This window comes from Rhinatrema bivittatum, chromosome 9 (genome assembly GCF_901001135.1).
Source record: "Rhinatrema bivittatum chromosome 9, aRhiBiv1.1, whole genome shotgun sequence".
In the NCBI taxonomy this organism is placed as follows: domain Eukaryota; kingdom Metazoa; phylum Chordata; class Amphibia; order Gymnophiona; family Rhinatrematidae; genus Rhinatrema; species Rhinatrema bivittatum.
In genome coordinates, this window is record NC_042623.1 from 221,113,774 (window position 1) to 221,134,559 (window position 20,786).

Consider the following 20,786-nt stretch of genomic DNA (forward strand, 5'->3'; position numbering starts at 1 on the left):
AGGGTGGCCTGACCAAGATTCCGAGAACGAGTTTGAGACTCCACGAAAGATAAAGAGCATGGACCAGGGGTTTCACGTGCTTCACCCCCCTGAGGAATCGGATGATATCCGGGTGAGAGGAAAGGGAAATTCCCTCTCGTTGATGAAGTAGAGAGCCTAGGGCAAAGACTTGCACTCTCAGCGAGTTGTAGGCCAGACCCTTGTCCAGTCCTTGTTGAAGAAAAGATAGGATCTGAGCCACCGAGGCGGTCCGTGGCGACACAGGTATGGAGGCACACCAGTTCTCAAAAACCTTCCATACCCTGATATAGGAAATGGAGGTAGACGGCCTCTGGGTATCCACGCAGTCTTAGCCGGCGCCTCTCAAAAGCCAGGCCGCAAGACAGAAGCGATCGGCCTGGGCGAAAGATACCGGACCCCGACGCAGCAAGCGTGGAAGGTGACCCAGACGAAGAGGTCCGTCCACTGCGAGGTTGATCAAGTCTGCAAACCACGGGCGATGGGGCCATTCTGGCGCCACCAGAATTACCGGGCCCTGGTGGGACTCTATTCTCCGGAGCCTTGCCCACCAGAGGCCAAGGGGGAAACACGTAGAGGAGAACGTGACGGGGCCAGGGGAGGACTAAGGCATCCACTCCCCCTGCGTCGTACTCTCTTCTGCGACTGAAGAACCGAGCTGCCTTGGCATTCTGGAGGGTTGCCATGAGGTCCAGATAGGGGGTCCCCCAACTGTGGAACAGGAGATTCACCGCCTCCTGAGAGTTCCCACTCTCCGGGATCTAGATATTGACTGAGAAAGTCGGCTTGAACGTTGTCTATGCCTGCGATGTGGGAAGCCGCTAGGCGGGAGAGGTGAGTCTCCGCCCACGCCATCAACCTGTCTGTCTCCCGAGAGACATGCCGGCTCCTCGTGCCCCCTTGGCGATTGATGTAGGCCACAGTGGTCGCATTGTCTGAGAGTATTTGGACTGCGTGACGATGGACGAGAGGTAGGAAGCGTTTCAATGCCAGACGCATTGCTCTGGTCTCCAAGCGATTAATCGGCCAAGTTGCATGGGCGACCACTGGATTGATCGGCCAAGTTGCTTGGGCGTCCACTTCCCTTACGCAGAACTCATCTGACACACCGCTCCCCAGCCAGAGAGACTGGCATCCGTCGTGACGATTACCCATTTCGGATGTCCAAAGAAACACCCTGGAAAAGATGAGACAGGTTGAACCACGAGAGACTGTCCTTAGCTCCCTGCAGGAGAGGAAGGATGGCTTGGAAGTCCCGAGACACCGGTTTCCAGCGGGAGAGCAAGGCGCGCTTGTAAGGGACGCATATGTGCAACGCCCAGGGGACCAGATCGATGGTGGAAGCCATGGATCCCAGGACCTGGAGGTAATCCCACGCCGTTGGAAGCGAGAGACCAATGAATCGCTGTATCTGAGCTATGAGTGTATGAGCCCTGTCCGGGGGCAGAGACACCTTGCCCAGCGCTGTGTCGAAATGCGCCCCCAGGAAGTCCAGAGACTGAGATGGAGAAAGGCTGCTCTTGGCGAAGTTGACCACCCAACCGAGGGAATGAAGAAGCGTCAACACCTTGTCGACCGCCCGGTGGCACTGGGCTGAGGACTTTGCCCGCAGATGATGGCTGACGCTGTTTAGGTCCATGATGGGGCGAAAGGACCCCTCCCTTCTTGGGTACGATGGAATAATGCTCCATATTTTCCTGGGTGTGGGCAGTGGGGTTATAGCTCTCAGAGGAGCCTTACTAGAGTGGATTCCACTGCTAGTCTTTTGTGCTGGGAGTGGCAAGGCGACAACATGAATGTGTCCTGAGGGATGCTGCGAAATTCTAGGGCATATCCTTTTCATATGATGTCCAGAACCCAATTTCGACGTGATCTCGACCTACCTCTGATAGAAGCTGGCCCCCTATCTCCTCGTCTTGTGGATGGGTCACAGCCCAGCTTCATTGTCCAGTTAGGGCCAAACTGGAGCCCGAGCCGGTTCTTCTTTTGGTTGTCTGTTCCAAAAGGGCTGGGATCTTCCCAAAGTTTGAGAAGTGTGTAACGTCTGGTTTCTGTAGGGCCAGAAGCACTGGGAGCCCCTAGTCCGACTTATCCTGGGTGAGGGGCCTTCTGATTTCTTCTTCCTATCTTCCGGTAGCGGAAGCACTGGAGATTCTCCCCACTTTCTGGCTTTTCTAGCTTGCTTCCAAATAGAAGGGATCCCCCCTTAAAAAGCATCTTTGTGAGGTTTGCTTTAGAGGTCGTGTCCGCTGACCAATTTCCAGCCTTAGCTGTCTTCTGGCAGCCACCACTGAGGCAAGTCCTCTGGCCGAGGTGCGCACTAGGTCAGAGCTTGTATCCGCTAGGAAGGCTGCGGCGGGTTCTATCGCCTACCTGGTAGGAACCCCAGAGCTATTAGCCTCTCTTGAAAGAAGCAGACATGAGCGCGCCACCAAGGCACAACAGGAGGCAATCTGCAGTGCTACTGCTGTCACATCAAAGGCTTGCTTAAGGATGGACTCCAATCTCCTGTCGTGTGCATCCTTCAAGGCCCTCCTCCCTCTACTGGGATAGTTGTCCGCTTCAAGATGGTGCAGACCACAGTGTCTACTTTCGGGAAGTGCAGGCGTTCCTTGGCCGCCGGGTCCAGCAGGCAGAAGGCCTCTAAGGCTCGACCTCCTTTAAAACTGGCCTCTGGGGCGTCCCACTCCTGGTCAATCAACTCCTGGATGGCTTCCAGCATTGGGAAATAGTATGGGGATTTCCGTAGAGACACCAAGATGGGGTTCCTTTTTGGTTCCGACCTAAGAGTTCGCGCCGGACACCCCAGAATCTTGAGTGTCTGGGAGACTTGGGCCAGCAATTCATCTCTGTGGAAAAACCTTAAGATTCCAGGCCTGATAGGATTTGCCCATCCTCCAATGAGTCTGTATCACCCGTGGTGTCACAGTCCTTGTCAGGAATGCCCTTGGTGAGACGAGGCATGTTCTGAGGTATGTTGGTAGGGCTGGGGGATGAGGTGCTCCCAGCTGGTGCTCAGACCAGGTAAGGGCAGCAGTAGACTGAGCCTGAACAAAGGCTTGAAGGCCCTGAAAAAATTCCAACTAAGAAAAGGTCACCAGGTCCATACCTAGCCCAGGGACAACCCTGGTAGGGGCTGATGAACTGCCCTCTCCTGGGGTTGAGAAAAACAGAAAACAAGACCGATGCCTTGGAAAGAAGATTTATTCTATTGCACAGAACCTGCCCGACTCAGGCAGAGTTTCACCTTTACGGCTGCATCAGGGGCTCTTAAAATTGATGTATAGAGTATGTACTCGGGCAAAACGTATGGTTTATTAAGTATCCACTGGTTCAGTAATTTGTAGTGTAGATATAGGAATGATTGCGACCCGCTTAATCTGAGCAATTACAGACCTGTATCGAACCTACCCCTAATTGCCAAATTAATCGAAAAAACTATACAAAAGCAACTAGCGGAGCACTTAGAGAATAATAACATCTTGTATCCATCACAACATGGCTTTAGAAAACACTATAGTACAGAAACACTACTGCTAGCACCAACAGACAACATCATAAGAGGTTTTGACAATGGCAAACACTATATTTTAGTGATGCTGGACCTGTCAGCAGCATTTGACACCGTAAATCACGACATACTTTTAAATAGACTAGAGGAAATAGGATTGAGTAACATTACTATCAAATGGTTCAGATCATATCTAAGTAACAGATATTTCCAAGTTCAAATCAAAGATTTAATGTCAGAAAAAATACACCTACAAACAGGAGTACCACAGGGGTCAGCTCTATCTGCTACACTCTTTAACATATACCTGTTACCTTTATGCCACCTACTAGCCGGGCTGGGTATAACACGATATACAGCTGACGATATACAGCTGACGATATACAGCTAATACTTCCCATAGATGAAACTATTGAAAAAACATTAAATATCGCTAACATGTACCTTGACATCATAAAACAATTACTAACCAAATGTAACTAGTAATCAACATAGAGAAAACAGAATTCCTACATCTAGAACGCAAAAAGATAGAAATCATTCAAAACACTATCACACTCAAAACAACCAAAAGATTGAACTAGCGGAGAAAGTACGGAACCTAGGAGTTATAATTGACACCGAATTAAGCTTAAAAACAACATATATCCTTAAAAGTTAGAGAAGGATTCGCTAAACTTATGGTACTCAGAAGACGCAAACCACTACTAACGTCAAAGAACTTTCGTTCAGTCCTACAAGCATTGATTTTTGCAAGCACTGACTACTGTAATGCGCTACTACTATTTATTTATTTAACATTTTTATATACCGGGATTCATGCAGAATTTGCATATCATCTCGGTTTACATTGTAACTGAAAACGACAGGCATGAAGGAATGCAAGTTACATAAAACAGGGTATTAAAATTGGAAAACAGAATACATGGGTAAGATAACTTAGTACATGGGTAAATTAACATGGGTATAATAACTTAGGGTAGATTAACATGGGTATAATAACTTGGTGCATAAGGGAGGATGGAGAAAAAAAACTGACAATTATCTTATAGTGATGTTTTATATTTTAAGCGTGGTTACTAGGCTTACCATACACCTCACTCAGACCACTACAAATTTTACAAAACACTGCTGCAAGAATTTTGACCGGAAAAAGTAAGAGAGACCATATCACCGAAACCCTAGCCGAGTTACACTGGTTACCTGTTGAGCAGAGAATAGAATACAAAACACTTTGCATCATACATAAATTAATACATAACGAAAAAGCGGAATGGCTTAACACAGCCCTCCGCGTACACGTACCAAACAGAAACCTAAGATCAGCAAATAAAGCACTCCTTACTATCCCATCAATTAAGACAGCAAGACTAACTCAAGTAAGAGAGAGAGCACTATCCTTGGCAGGACCCACACTGTGGAATACCATGCCACTAGAGTTAAGGTTGCAAAAAGACAACAAAACCTTCAGAAAAGGCTTAAAAACTTGGCTATTCAAGCAAGCCTACCAAACAGAGAAGGGGAAACAGTGAGGCAGGCGAAGTGAGAGGTATGAACAAATAAAGTGTGTAGCTATATTTCTATCTGTTTTTACTCTACCTTCTCATTCTTCACCAGAACATAAGAACATAAGAAAATGCCATACTGGGTCAGACCAAGGGTCCATCAAGCCCAGCATCCTGTTTCCAACAGTGGCCAATCCAGGCCATAAGAACCTGGCAAGTACCCAAAAAACTAAGTCTATTCCATGTTACCATTGCTAATGTCAGTGGCTATTCTCTAAGTGAACTTAATAGCAGGTAATGGACTTCTCCTCCAAGAACTTATCCAATCCTTTTTTAAACACAGCTATACTAACTGCACTGACCACATCGTCTGGCAACAAATTCCAGAGTTTAATTGTGCGTTGAGTAAAGAAGAACTTTCTCCGATTAGTTTTAAATGTGCCCCATGCTAACTTCATGGAGTGCCCCCTAGTCTTTCTACTATCCGAAAGAGTAAATAACCGATTCACATCTACCCGTTCTAGACCTCTCATGATTTTAAACACCTCTATCATATCCCCCCTCAGTCATGTCTTTTCCAAGCTGAAAAGTCCTAACCTCTTTAGTCTTTCCTCGTAGGGAAGTTGCTCCATTCCCCTTATCATTTTGGTAGTGTTATGTTTGTGGACCCTTGGGCTGGTTGGAACAGAAGATGGAGTGCTGTAGTAGTCCACAGCGGATGTCCCAACCAGGAGGCGGTTCGGAAGCTCGATGCTGGCTGACGCTCTGGTCTATGGTGGAGTCCTTTGCGACCAAGGACGAATGGACGGTGTTGGACTGTAGAGGAAGAAGACTCTTCACCCTGGAGACCGGCACTCCTCCGGGAGGAGCCCTTAGGACTTTAGGAGCCGCTGGGACTTTAGGAGCTTCACCCTGGAAGCCGAAGTCCCCCCAGGAAGAGCCCGTAGGGACACGGCCGCTGGGACTTAGGCGACTTCCTGATGATGCGGATGGTCCGGATGCAGGCGCCTCCTGCAGGTCGTGGTTCCGGACGGCTGGCGCCTCCAGCAGGTCGTAGGAAATCCAGAAGTCAGTCCAGGAGTCTGAGTCCAAGGATGGTCCGCAGCCAGTCCAGGGGTCGATATCCAGAGAGCGGTCCGCAGCCAGTCCAGGGGTCGATATCCAGAGAGCGGTACGCAGCCACTCCAGGGTCGGAGCCAGAGAGCGATCCAAAGCCAGTCCAGGGGTCAGAGCCAGAGAGCGATCCAAAGCCAGTCCAGGGGTCAAGTCCAGAAGAATCCACAGCAAGGGAAGCAGGCAGAAGCGGGACGAAGACAACCAGGAACACAGCAAACACTGGACAAGTCCAGGAACCTTGTTGCAAGGCACTGGGGGATCCTAGAAGAAAGATATTTATGGCTGAAGGCGTCTGACGTCATCCTCAGTTGTGCAGCTGATTTTCCCGCGCTGGCCCCTTTAAGAAAGGCTCCTCCCCGCACGCGCATGTCAGGGGGCGGGGCCAGCCTTGCCGAGTCGTCGACGTCTCTCCCGAGGAGGGAGAGACGTGCTGAGGGGCCTGCAGGCCCGGGGAAGCTCTGAAACGGCCTGGGCCGCCCCCGAGGTAGGTGGAGGGACCGGGGCACGGCCCGGGACCACAACAGGTAGCCCTTCTCTGTACCTTCTCCATCGCAATTATATCTTTTTTGAGATGCGGCGACCAGAATTGTACACAGTATTCAAGGTGCGGTCTTCACCATGGAGCGATACAGAGGCATTATGACATTTTCCGTTTTATTCACCTGACACTTATAAAGTTAGAACTGTTTTTAAACTGATAATTCCTGGACAGTATTGTATCACAAACCAATTATATCATTTAGAAAGCTAAGTACCGAATCATTATGGCACCTGTGTAAATTAATATATCTCAGCATCCTTATTTTATGTGCCCTATTGTAAACCGTTGTGACGGATCCTTCTTAACGACGGTATAGAAAAGATTTAAATAAATAAATAAATCAATCAATCAATCAAACAAAACTCTTTCAACACCCTCAAAACTTGGAGGAATTTCTTCAATCCATCGAATCGGCGCAGACAATGATTACTTGACTGTGAGCATATAAGGACTGCTCTAAGAGCCCAAACACGTATCACTCTCACCGACTGAAAGGTGTCCTTTACTGCAAATTCACTACTTAATGGAACTTATTCAGCTTGTTTTTCTGAGTCATTTCCCATACCGGATCTGGAAATGTTTTTTCATTGAGCGGATGTGTGGGGCCTGGAGGCCCGTCATTGTTCTCTCCCTTCTTAGGGTTTCACATTTGCACATTAGTGCTTTAATTAATAGGAGCTATATGGCTCATATCTCTTGCTTTTTCCATCGTATCTCTTCATTTCTGGGGCTCTTCTATGTTTTCTCCCTTTTTTGTCTAATTTTTAATTTTATGCTTTTACTACATGCAGTGGAATACAGTATGGACCGTTCTGATCCTCTATTTAGACTCTTTACTCAATGGCTACCAAGATTACCTCTTTCACTACAGTCTCCCTAAAACGTTAAAGGCTTCTCACACCCTATTAAAAGAAAGAAAATCCTCACCTACTTAAATTCTCTGCAAACGGATATCGCTTTGCTCCAGGAAACCCACTTGACTTCTAACGAGTCTCTCAAATTAAAACAACAGTGAGTGGGTCGAGTATTCTTCAGCCCAGCACTTAAGAAGCGCGGCACCGCTATACTTATTCATAAGCATCTGGATGCTACAGTCATTAATCAATCAGCAGATTTGGAAGGCAGATGGAACCTCATTCAACTCTCTATTGATAAAGAACTCTTCACGATCCTTAACATATATGCTCCTAATCTAGACGATCCCTCCTTCTTTCAAGCCACTTTTGCTCGCCTTCTGGATTTCAATTTTTCCCCGACTATTGTTGGAGGTGATTTCAATCAAGTTCTGGATCCCTTCACTGACAGGAAATCAACAGCGCGAATCACCACATCTAAATCCTGTAAGGCGATTCAACACCTTATGCATTCCTTTGGCTTAATGGATCCTTGGCGTATCTTAAATCCTAAAGAACGAGAATTTACATTCTTCTCGTCTCCACACGCTTCTTATTCTCGTATTGACTTTTTTCTAACTTCCAACAGTCTCCTACCAAGGATTCTCTCCGCATCAATAGCTCCTATTTTGGTATCAAATCACGCAGCGGTTCTCCTTAATTGCGAACTGCAATCTCCTATTATCACTGACAAACTTTGGAGATTCAATTCTTCTCTTTTATCCGATCCGCAATTTGTACCTAAAATTCGTGAGAAGATTGCTGATTATTTTCATTTCAATACTATCCCCGAGATTTCACTCTCCAAACTTTGGGATGCCTTTATAGCTACTATTCGAGGTGAAATCATCAACTACTCTTCCAATAAAAGGAAAAAACAGAAGGCAGATATGGATGATCTTCAACAGTTGGTAGCTACTCTAGAAGCGGAACACATAAAGCACCCGACTAAACTAACATTGGACGCTGTACTTAAAGCTAAGTATAAATATAATCAACTATTAAGTGCCTCTGTACAACTTCATACATTTCATACTAATGCCCTGTACTACGCTGAAAATAACAGATGTGGACATTTATTAGCTTCATACCTAAAAAAACGAACAGAAAAAAAAAAGAATCACCAAAATCAAGTCTGCCACCAACCAAATTTTTTCTCAAGATGTCGACATCTTACGGACTTTGAGACTTTTATGCTAATCTATATCAAAAGGAAGCGACAGCATCAGAAGACGAGACACAAGCTTTCTTCTCCAACATTTCTCACCACTCAATGTCTACTTCACAATGCATGCAACTTGAACACCCGATTACACCACAGGAAATTGAATTGGCGATTAAAGCTCTCCCCACAGGTAAAGCTCCCAGACCTGATGGATTCAACACAGATTTTTATAGAACTTTCAGCAAGGAACTTATACCTTATTTGCATAAATATTATTTTGAAGCCCCGTCTCGACCGCACCTTTTCTCTTCCTTTTCAACAGCATGTGTGGTGGTACTCCCAAAGCCAGGTAGAGATGATACGGAAGTAGGAAATTATAGACCAATCTCTTTATTGAATACGGACTATAAAATTTTTACTAAAATATTAGCCACCAGATTGTCTACAGTAATGCCCTATCTAGTTCACCCAGATCAATCTGGATTTATCAGAAATTGGCTGATTGCCAACAATACTAGATTATTTCTCCATATTCATGAAGCCACGCTTTCTGCCTCATATCCAGCAATAGCTGTTTCCCTAGACGCAGAAAAAGCGTTTGACCGAGTTGAATGGTCCTTCCTTTTCCACACTCTCCAACAATTTGGTTTTGGCCCAAATTTTCTGTCATGGATCAAGCTTTTATATCATTATATTATATTAATAGTCGCATATCCCTAACGTTTCCACTGCATAGGGGCACACGTCAAGGGTGTCCACTTTCCCCGTTGCTCTTTAACCTGGCTTTGGAGCCCTTACTCATCGCAATCCGACAAAATTCCCTGATTGAGGGGGTGACCATTGGTGCTAAGGAATATAAACTATCTGCATATGCAGATGATGTTCTATTATTCCTCTCTAATCCAGATACTTCACTCCCGCATTTATTACATCAAATTACTTTATACTCTTCTCTTTCTGGTTATAAAATTAACTGGCACAAAACTGAGCTACTGCCTCTCAACTCATTAGGGGCATTAGTAGATCTTTCCTCTTCTCTTATACAAAAGGTCCCTCGCAGTCTTAAATACTTAGGTATCCAATTTTTCTCGGACCCTCAGCTATTACAAATGCCGAATCACGTATAATACAATCTTTAAAAGACTTGGTCCTTAAATGGTCTCCCCTATATTTAACATGGTGGGGACGTCTGGACACTATTAAGATGATAGTAGCCCCTAAAATTACATATGTGCTATCCATGCTTCCTATTTTATTTTCTAATACATTTTATTCACAAGTAGACAGGCTTCTCATGTCCTTTCTTTGGAAAGGCAAGACTCCCAGGATCGCACTAAGTTGAAATCCAAAAAAGCCGATGGAGGGGTTAATTTTCCAAATTTTAGTGCTTATCATCAGGTTTTCATATTACAGCAGGCACAGTACCACTTTCATACTATCAATGACTAGGAAAAACCACGTTGGGTGGATCTAGAAATTACTCTCTTAGTTCCACATCCCCTCTCTTGCTTTCCTGGTATGAAATTACTCAAGTCTCATGCCACTAACCCAATCCTACATTCCTTACATAAAGCGTAATCTGCTTTCGATTTGATCCGACCCGTGAACATATGTGCCTGGCGTTCCTCTAACATGTCACCCTTATGGAATAATCCTTCCATAACTGTCAATGGTCATTCTCTTAACTGGCCCATATGGCAACAGAAAGGGATTTGGTATGTATCTTCAGTCTTAGAGGCCTCCAAGCTAATGGAATTTTCTAGGATTCAGGAGCAGTTTCAATTGCCTCACACCCAATTTTTTGCATGGCTACAATTAAGAGGTGCACTCCATCCCTCTCTAACCTTACCTACCCAGTTTACTGCTTCCCCTTTTTTTCTTCAGGTACTACATGAACATGGCTCAAAAAGACATTTAGCGTCAAGGCTTGATAAAATAATCACTGCTTCATCGTTAAATAAAACCAAAACTCGTCTATACCCTATATAGACAAAAGAAATTGCTGTCCCTATTCCCTCAGCAGCCTGGAATCATTTATGGTCTATATCTACACGCATCTCACTATCTTCCAGTTTGACACAGTCCTCCTTTTTTTTTTTATTCATAGAGCTTTATGGACCCCCATGGCGCTTACACCGAGCTGGCCTTATATCCTCCCATAAGTGTTGGTCCTATTCGGAACCCAAGGCGACTTTGGAACATATGATTTATACTTGTTCATATGTACACACATTTTGGCGCCAGATTTGGCATACTATTTCCTCCATCCTCCCCCTTAATCATCCTCTCAATTACGCACTGATATTTCTCAGAGGTGCTAATCCCTCTTTATTCTTATCCCTCCCACACAGGAAATTGATAGATTTCTTGTTTGATGTCGCCTTTCACAATATAATTTCTAACTGGAAGCGCAGTGATTTGTTATCCCATTCCCTTTGGTGGAACTCAGTACGTGTGTATTCTAAATATGAAAAAGCCATGGCTGTTAAAAATAATAGGCTTGCTTCTTGGGCTAGGGTGTGGAAGCCGTTGGATGATTATATTGCATCTTTATCATAAGCTTTTCTTAATGGGGTACTGTATACTCCACTCACGGAGATTAATTTTTTCTTTCAGTCTTTATACTACTTCCTTTTTTTCTTCCTCTCTTCTCTCTCATCTTATTCTTAAAGTTTCTCTCCCTTCTTCTCTTTCTGTACCTAAACCTTTATTTCACCTTCATTTCTCTTCCTTATTTCCTTTTCTTCTAAAAAGACAAGTTATCATTATGATTTGTGCAGATTCTTGCATATGGAACTCATGAACCTATGATTGTAGTGTATTGTTCTCACTATATTACTTATTCCCTTATGTAATGTTCGTTGCATAGTCACTTTGGTACTGTGTGTTATTTAATGGTTCAACTTTATCTGTTTCATAATTGGAATATTGAATTTAGTTCAATAAAAAAAGATTAAACAAACAAACAAAAAAAAAAGAATACAGCACAAATTGGAAAACAGTCAAAACAGACACAAAACAGAAAATGGTAGAAAGAAACAGATCCACTGTAGGTGCTACCTATGGTGTTGTAAATTTTTAAAAAGGCATCCTTGATTTTATCATTTTATTAGATTATTTCCAGCAAGAATTGTTACAAATGAAGTGAGAAGGTACTTGATTCTAGTTTGTCTTCTAACAGTCTCCTCCAGCAGAAAGTGCAGGACCTTACTGTTCAGCAAGGTTGTGAATAGATCCATTTCAAGTGTTTCCCAACTTGATAAAAATCCTGTTTATTGCTGTTTCAAGGACCATTCGTAGGAGTCTAGGAAACAGCTGAGCCTATCTGCCAGGCTGTTTTGTTTTCTGCCAGGAATGTGGGCCTTAAGGTTTCATGCCGTAATAGTTTTCCAACACAGAATAAATGTACATGCATCTACCTGCTTGTTCAGGTAGAACATGACTGGTACATCACCAAATGTCTATATAAGGTCAATTTTTGTGGCCGCGTGATCTCTCAAAGCCTATCACAGTCTGTAGTTCAAGGAAATTGATATTTTTTCTTGACCTGACAAAAGGCTCTGGGCGTGAAGGCCTCAAATGTGAGTTCCCTCACCCAGGCTGGAGGAGGCATCTTTCACCAAAAAAATTAATGAAAAGTAATTTGGAAGGCTAGACAAAGGCCCAACTGGCATGGGAGAGCAATCAAGACAGAGAATCTCTTATGTTATGACACAGATCACTGCTTCAATACTTTGATTCTACAGGGCTTACCTCATATGGAAGCATACCATGAGAATATGAATTCACTGAAGCCAAACAACTAACTGACGCCAAGCCTCAACATGTCTCAGGCTGAAGTCTGCTGGGAGTCTCTCTCCACCATGGACACTAAATTTAGAAATCCTGTTGCTGGAAACAGGCTTTCATTTGACTTGTGTCTAGCACAGAATTAATGAGCTCCAATTGATGTGATGAATTTAAGTTGAATTTAGGGTAGTTTATGGTGATTCCTCGTAACACCAACACCCAGATGGTGATGCTAATGAATTAGTTTGCCCCTGCCCGATAAGTGCTCTTGACCAGCCAATCATCCAAGTAGGGAAACTCAAATCCACAGTTTGTGTAGGAATGCTGCAATGACCACTAAGCAGTTTGTGACAAAAAACAATGCCAACATCAAGCCAAAAGACAATACTGGAATTGTTACCCTACTCAGAGATACAGCAGAGTTGCTTACCTGTAACAGGTGTTCTCCCAGGACATCAGGATGTTAGTCCTCACATATGGGTGACATCATCAGATGGAGCCCTGTCACGGAACACTTTTGTCAAAATTTCTAGAAATTTGACTGGCACACTGAATGCACAGGTGGACCGCCTCAGCCAATGTTTCCAACCCCACGAGTGGTCTCTGGATCTTCCACAGATGGGGTCTGCTGACCATCGACCTCTTTGCGTCCACTCAGAACCACAAAGTGGAACGCTTCTTCTCCCTACACAGGGACCAGAGAACACCAACCATGGATGCCTTCGCCCATCCCATGAACACAGGGAGGGGATCAAATAATGTGGCATATATAGTTGGGTGGGAGAAGTTTAGGTGCCATAGCGAGTAGTAAGGGGGAATTATGAAAAGGCTTGTGTAAATAGCCAAGTTTTTAGTTTTTTCTTAAAGGTTTGGGTGCAGTGTTCTTGGCGTAAGTCAGGGGGCATTGAATTCCATAAAGATGGTCCAGCTATAGACAGTGCCCGTTCTTTCGTGGATATGTGCTGGGTAAAGTATGTGAAAGGGGATGTAGAGGGATCTTTTATAAGCTGTTCTGTAGGTCTATTTGGTGTATTGTAGTGCAAGGAGTCGTTTAGCCAATGGACACTTTGGTTATGGAGGGTCTTATGAATGACAGAGAGACTCTTGTAGAGTATTCTAGAGCGGATTGGGAGTCAGTGAAGGTCCTTAAGTATGGGTGTAATGTGGTCTTTTCTGCGGGTGTTGGTGAGGATTCTGGCCGCCACATTTTGAAGCATTTGGAGGGGTTTGATTGTGGGAGCAGGGTATTACAATAGTCGATTTTAGAGAAAAGTGTAGCTTGGAGGACTGTACGAAAATTGTTGAAATGGAGGAGGGGGTCTTAATTTTTTTAGTACTTGGAGTTTGTAGAAGCAGTCTTTCATGGTGGTGTTAATGACACCCAGGTCTCTCACATGTTGGACGCTAGTTACAGGAAGGTTGGGAGAAGTAGGGATGTGGTGGTCAGGTGAGATAAGGAGTTCTGTTTTGGATGTGTTAAGGGCAAGGTTGAGACTTGTGAGGAGTTGGTTAATTGAGGTGAGACAATTTTCACAGATCTTGAGGGATTTGGGAATTGATTCTGTAATGGGAATAAGGATTTGGAAGTCGTCTGCGTAGATAAAGTGAGTAAGGCCTAGGTCAGCAAGGAGTTGGCATAGGGGAAGGAGGTAAATATTGAATAGTGTCGGGGAGAGGGATGAGCTTGGGGGACTCCCTGAGTTAAGTTAATGGGTGTAGATTCTTTATTACCTATTCTAACCTTGTAGCGTCTATTGTTGAGGTAGGATTCGAACCAGTTATGGGCGGTTCCTGTGATGCCTATTTCGGAGAGACGATTTAGTAGAATGTTGTGATTGATAGTGTTAAATGCTGAAGATATGTCTAGTAATGCAAGCATGAAAGATTGGCCCTTGTCTAATCCTTTGAGGAGAGTATCTGTGAGGGATATTAGGAGGGTTTCGGTATTAAAAAATTTACGGAAGCCAAACTGGGATGAGAATAGGAGATTGTGTTTTTCGAGATGATCAGTGAGTTGGAGGTTGACAACTCTTTCCATGAGTTTTGCTCTGAAGGGAAGGTTGGAGATTGGCCAAACGTTTGCTGGATTTGAGGGGTCAAGGTTGGGCTTCTTCAGTATAAGTTTAAGGGCGGCTTGTTTCAGAGTGGTGGGAACGAATCCTAGGAGAGGGAGCAGTTAATATCCGCTAGGGTTTACGATTATGTTTGGGATGGTTAGAAGTGATTTTGTGGGGATGGTATCAGATGGGTGCGAGGAGGGGATCATTTTCTTTAGGAGAGATTCAATTTCAGAGGAGGAAGTGGTTTCAAAGGACTCCAGGGTAAATTTGGGGTTTGTGGCGAAAGTGTTGAGGTGTGGGGTGGAGGATGTAAATCGTAGCAGAAGCTTGGAGATTTTGTCCTGGAAAAAGACCACAAGTTCGTCACATTTGCTTTTGGCGTCATTATCTGAGATGAATGGTGGGGCAGTTTTGGTGAGATTGGAGACAAACGAAAAGAGGGCTTTAGGATTGTATTGAAAATTATGAATTTTGTGAGCGTAATAGTCTCTTTTTGTTTTAAGAATGGATGTTCTATAGTTGTGAAGGGCTGATTTGTAGGCAGTCAGCAGGGTAGAGGAGGGGTCTTTGCGCCATTTCTTTTCTTTAGATCTTAGTTCTTGTTTAAGTTTTTGTAGTTCAGCAGTGAACCATGGTTTTTTTTGTATTGCGAGCTGGGTTTAGTTTTATAGACTTTAATGGGCAGATGTTAGCGATGTTGTTGGTAATATTATTCCAAGAGGAGAGGGCAGAGTCAGGGCTAGAAAGGAGTATTTTATCGATGGTTTCCATGAGGGAGAGAATTAGGTCCTCCTTGTTGCAGGGTTTTCTAAAGTATATATTGTGTGTAAGGGGTGGGGGGGGCTGGTTGTTTTCTTTTTTGTGGTAAGGTTGGTTTTTATGAGTGTGTGGTCAGACCATGGGACAGAAGTACAGGTAGGAGTGTCGGCAGAGAGGAAAAGAGAGTTAATGAAGATTAAATCGAGGGTGTGGCCAGCCTTGTGAGCGGGGGTGGCTATAATTTGTTTAAAGCCCATGGCGTTGATGGATGATAAAAAGGCTTCACAATTGGGGGGTAGGGGGTTAGTGTCTACGTGGAGGTTAAAATCGCAGAGGATGATGGTTGGGATGTTCATATCTATGTTGTCAGCTATGAATTCAATGAGGGGGAGGGGTTAATATCAAGAAGATCGGGGGGGGGGGGGTATAGACTAGGCAAATTTGTAATTGGGTTGATTTAAAAAGGCCAATTTCGAATTTAGGGGAGATGTTGACTGTCAGAGATTAGTCTGAGTTCCTTCTTGGCAGCCAGTAGGAGGCCTCCACCTCTTTTTGGGCCTAGGTAGAGAGAAGATAGCATAAATTTGTGTAGGAAGTTGGTTTAGTAGGACTAAATCAGTGTGTTTGAACCATGTTTCCGTTATAGCGTATATATCGGGTTGGATATCAAGCAGGAGGTCGTTGAGGATGGGTGTCTTTTTAGTTAAGGATTGGGAGTTGATGAGTATGAGGGAGAGGGAGAGGGTCATAAGGCCTAGGAATTGAGTGAGTGGGGATGTCATGATAGGCAGAAGTGATCTAGAGTTGGGGGGGAGGAATAGTTGTTAGGGGTTTTTGAGGAGGCAGGGGAGGTGTTTGAGGGTAGGAATAGGGTAAGTTAGCATATCTAATTGGTGTGTCGTGGGAAGAGACTGATTCCTGTGTATCATGTGGGAAACGTGGAAGATTCCCTGCTCACGGACTCCCTCTTTGATTTAGTCTGAGGAAAATGTTTGACCCTTTGGTGCCACAGTTTACCAGTGGTCAATATGGTTCCCGGGTCCTTCAATATTGATGCTGTTGGTGACAATGAATGGGGGCACTGGACTTAGAAATTTTTCCAATGATGTGAGCGCACTGTTAGCCCAGGTTTGGCTGTGCGTTTGACACGCTAGCTTTACCCCTTATTCAGTAAGGGATAATAGCGCGTCGAAAATGCACGGCCAACTCCCCCCCCCCCCCCCCCCGAAACTAATAGCGCCCGCAACATGCAAATGCATGTTGATGTCCCTATTAGTTATTCCCGCACAATCCAGAAAGCAAAATGTGCAGTGAAGCCGCACATTTTACTTTCAAAAATTAACACCTGCCCAAAGGCTGGGCGTTAATTTCTGCCGGTGCCAGGGAAGTGTACAGAAAAGCTGAAAAAAACTGCTTTTCTGTACACCCTCCGACTTAATATCATAGCGATATTAAGTCTGAGGCCCCAAAAATTAAAAAAAAACAAAACCCATGGCTATCAGCGGGTTTGAGAATAGACGCCGGCAAAATTGAGCGTCGGCTGTCAAACCCGCTGACAGCCGCCGCTCCTGTCAAAACGGAGGCGCTAGGGACGCGCTAGTGTCCCTAGTGCCTCTTTTTACTGCAGGCCCTAATTTGCATAGGCCACCCTCCTGAATCGTGCGCCCAGGAGAGTGGCCTGTGCGCGCTGGGAGAGCCGGTGCTCGCCGGCTCTCCCGTGCGTTTTTCTGTATCGGCCTGTTAGTGGTCAGTAATGGCCACCTAGTGACTGCAATACTCGAAGCTGTTGGCCTTTTTCTCAGACACTTAGAAAAACAGGTATGCTGAAAAAAGGCCACCTAAAATTTCTGTACTAGGCCTCATGAAGACGAGAAATCTCTCAGATTCAGGCAACAATCAACAAGAACTGAATTACATAGTCTGGATAAACAGATAAGCATGGGTGTAGCTTGCTTATTGCGGTGGTTAATACCCCTAACTAATTAAGCTATTTCACTTAGATGCAGTTCCAACACTGCTCTCTACATTAATGGCGGGCGTGGAAGGGAAATAGAATAAAAAAGGTTACTAAGAGCCAAGGGAAACATAAGTATGTGAGAGAAAAAAAAAGTGCGAAAGCTTGCTGGGCAGACTGGATGGGCCGTTTGGTCTTCTTCTGCTGTCATTTCTATAAAGTAACTGCATTAAAAAAAGGAAAGACAATACTTATAAAAGTGACAAAATCATCACTAACTTTAAAAGCATGGTAGTAAAAAAAAAAAAAAAAAACCCGAAGAAAAACAAAAGAAAACCTTTTTCACTCTGAGAAGAAAAATGCATTTGTCAATGTCCACAGACAAAAATTTGAGCAGGTCATGATCAACAGCAGCTATATGGATCTTCCAAACATGCCACAAGTTCATTTTAGGCTTTTCCAAAGCTAAGAAATGCTTCCTGCTGGTGTCACTGGATGATGTCACCTATTGCAAGGCTGATTAATCCCACTTATTCTTGAAGAATATATGCATACTAGTCAAAAAATTGACATATGAAATTAACATACCTGACTTAAACATGACTTGTGACATCAAAAGTTCATGTAAAGTGCTAATGTTGTCCCATCCTGGGAGAAACACCAATATCGCACCATCCTATATTAAAGTAAAAATATTAGTTGTTACATATCCATACATCGCTATATTTACTATTTGTTCTTCTAATCAAACTCTATTTCCCCTGCAGTCATTCCTTCCATCTGTCATTTTCCATTACAACTGTTCCTGCTGCCTTCAAACATGCTGTGATCACGCCACTCCTGAAAAATCCCTCACTGGACTCTACCTGCCCTGCTAACTATTGTCCTCCCTATCAGATCTAAACTACTCAAACATATTGCTCACCTCTGCTGTCTTTCTCATCTCAAGCCATTGTCGATCCACTCCAGACTAGTTTTCGTCCTCTACATCTCACAGAAACAGCCCTTGCCAAAGTCTCCAATGACCTATTTATGGCTAAAACCAAAGGCATTCTCTGTCCTCACTTGGATTTCAGGACTCCATCCTGTTTTGGTTCCCTTCGTTTCTCTCCCTTTGTACTTTAGTGTGCTCTCTGGCAGATCCTCCATTACTGTCATCCTACTAACAATTAGTGGGCTGAGGGGTCTCTCCTATGTCCTCTTCTCGTCTCTTTCTATACTAATTCCCTTGGTGCTCTTATCACTACATCTTTATGCCGACTTCCTCCATTCCTACTGCTATATACCAGTAACTTCATCAGGAATCTAGTCCCAAATCTCAGTCTGACATTGTTGCTTGGATATTCCATTGACAGTTTAAATGCAAAATGACCAAGAAAGAACTCATCTTTTTCTCCCCCCCCCGCCCCAAACCCATATGCTTTTTTCCCTGTATTTCTGAGGATAACACTGTCATCCTCCCAGTCACCTCAGCTCATAATCTTGGTGTCATCTTAGACTCTCCTCTCTTTTACACATATCCAAAACACTGCTAAAATATGTTTCTCTATTACATTCGCAAAATCCATCCCTTCTTCTCTGAACACTACCAGAAGTCAGATTTACTCTCTCATCACCTCCCGCTTAGACTAGTGCAACTTGCTTCTCACAGGTCTCTTAATGAGCCAGCTTTCTCTTCAGCTATCCAAAAATCAGCTGGGTAATTTCTTATACAAAGTTCTACTTCTATAACCCCTCTTGTCAAGTCATAACATTAGCTCCCTGTTTCCTCATACAGTTCAAGCTCTTCTTATTCACCTAGAAGACTATTCACTCTGCAGCTCCTTACTATCTCACTTCTCTTCTCCCGCTACACCTCTCCTCACGAACTCCGCTCACTGGGCAAGTCACTCATACCTATGCCTTTTTCTCTGCCAACTCCTAACTTTGCGCTTTTCACCTTGCTACACCATATGCTTGGAACAGTCTTCCCAAGCTGACGAGTCATACTCCCCCCCTGGCTTTATTCAAATCCAGTCTAAAGGCACACTTTGAGGTCACTTTTAAATCTTTACCCCAATTATCCTGCTCAGAGCCATGTTGATTTTAACCATTATCTTAATAAATGAAATTCTCAGTCTTTTTCCCTGTACTTATAGTCTTGATTAGACTACAAGTTCTGTTAAGAAGAGACTGTCATTAATATGTTTTTATACCGGACAACATACGTCTAGTAGCACTATAAAAATGATTAGTAGTAGTAGAGCAGGTTTACTGTGCTAACTAGAGGTAAAATCTCCAACACACACACTTAAGACAATACACATAACCACTTTCCCAAGAACAGGAAGTTTTCCTAAAATGTAAATTACCTTTTCATTTATTATACAGTAAACAAGACAGAAATCACATGTTCAAACATCCGGTTAGGCTGCAGTTTCTAATATCTGAATGTGATGCAAAAGCTTGGATTTCATTTTTTCTAAATAACTAATGGAGCATACATTTGATGGCAAAATCCACAAATTAAGCCAAAAACGTTTGAACTATGAACTGCAGAGCTCAAGGAACAATTGCACAACAAATTAAATACAAAGAGTTCAATCTGGCCCTGTGTCTTGGCCACATATCTGAAGTAAAGGGACACAATATAGATCCTTCCCATCAGTCAGAGCCAGCAAAATAATAAACAAGCAATTTCAAACCAATTAAGTAGCACTGAAGGGGTTGTGCCGTTATCGGGGCATCCCCTATTCCTTGATGGTAAGCAGAGATGGCACTGAGGTGTACTCGTATGGAGGAAGACTGGAGACCAGATTCCGAGAGGTGCCAGAGTGTCAGAGTTTTGGTGTGGGGCAAGAAAAGGAATCAAAGCCTTTCTGTGTGTACCACAAGGTAAACCTCTTCCACCTATAGCAGTAAGACTTCCGCGTGGAGGCTTTCGTGACGCTACTAGAAAGATTGAGGGGCTGTAGTATCAACCTTTCAACTTCTAGGCCATCAGGGAAAGGGTCTGGAGGTCCGGGTGGCGCAACTTGCCGTGATTCTGTGTTATGAGGTTGGGCGCCATGCCCAGGCGAATGGGTTCCTGGACAGAGAGGTCAAAAAGTATGGGAAACCAGACTTGGCGTGGCCAATACGGGGCTATGAGTATCATTGAGCCTCACTTCATGAGAGTCTTGCTTATTAGCGGAATCGGAGGGTACGCATATAGCAGGTCTGTGTTCCAGGGGCGGGCGAAAGCATCCATGGTTGGTGCTCTTCGGTCCCTGTGTAGGGAGCAGAATCGTTCCACTTTGCGGTTCTGATTGGACGCAAAGAGGTCGATGTCTAGCTGACCCCACCGGTGGAAGATTCTGCCCGAACAGAGGGATCCAGAGACCACTCATGGGGCTGGAAATTCCGGCTGAGGCGGTCCGCCACTGCATTCTGTGTGCCTGCCAGATAAGTGGCTTGCAGTAGTATGGAATGCGACAGGGCCCATGCCCAAATCTGC

The 20,786-nt window shown here is 44.3% G+C and overlaps 1 protein-coding gene across 3 annotated transcripts in view; it reads right to left on the bottom strand.

Annotated features, from left to right (window-relative positions):
* Positions 1-20,786, bottom strand: part of DHX36 (DEAH-box helicase 36) — a 518,365-nt gene that overhangs the window by 284,245 nt on the left and 213,334 nt on the right. For all 3 annotated transcript variants that reach the window (XM_029615334.1, XM_029615333.1, XM_029615335.1), the window contains one exon: positions 17,900-17,987. In XM_029615334.1, coding sequence (XP_029471194.1) covers positions 17,900-17,987 — 88 coding nt within the window. The remainder of the gene's footprint in view (positions 1-17,899; positions 17,988-20,786) is intronic.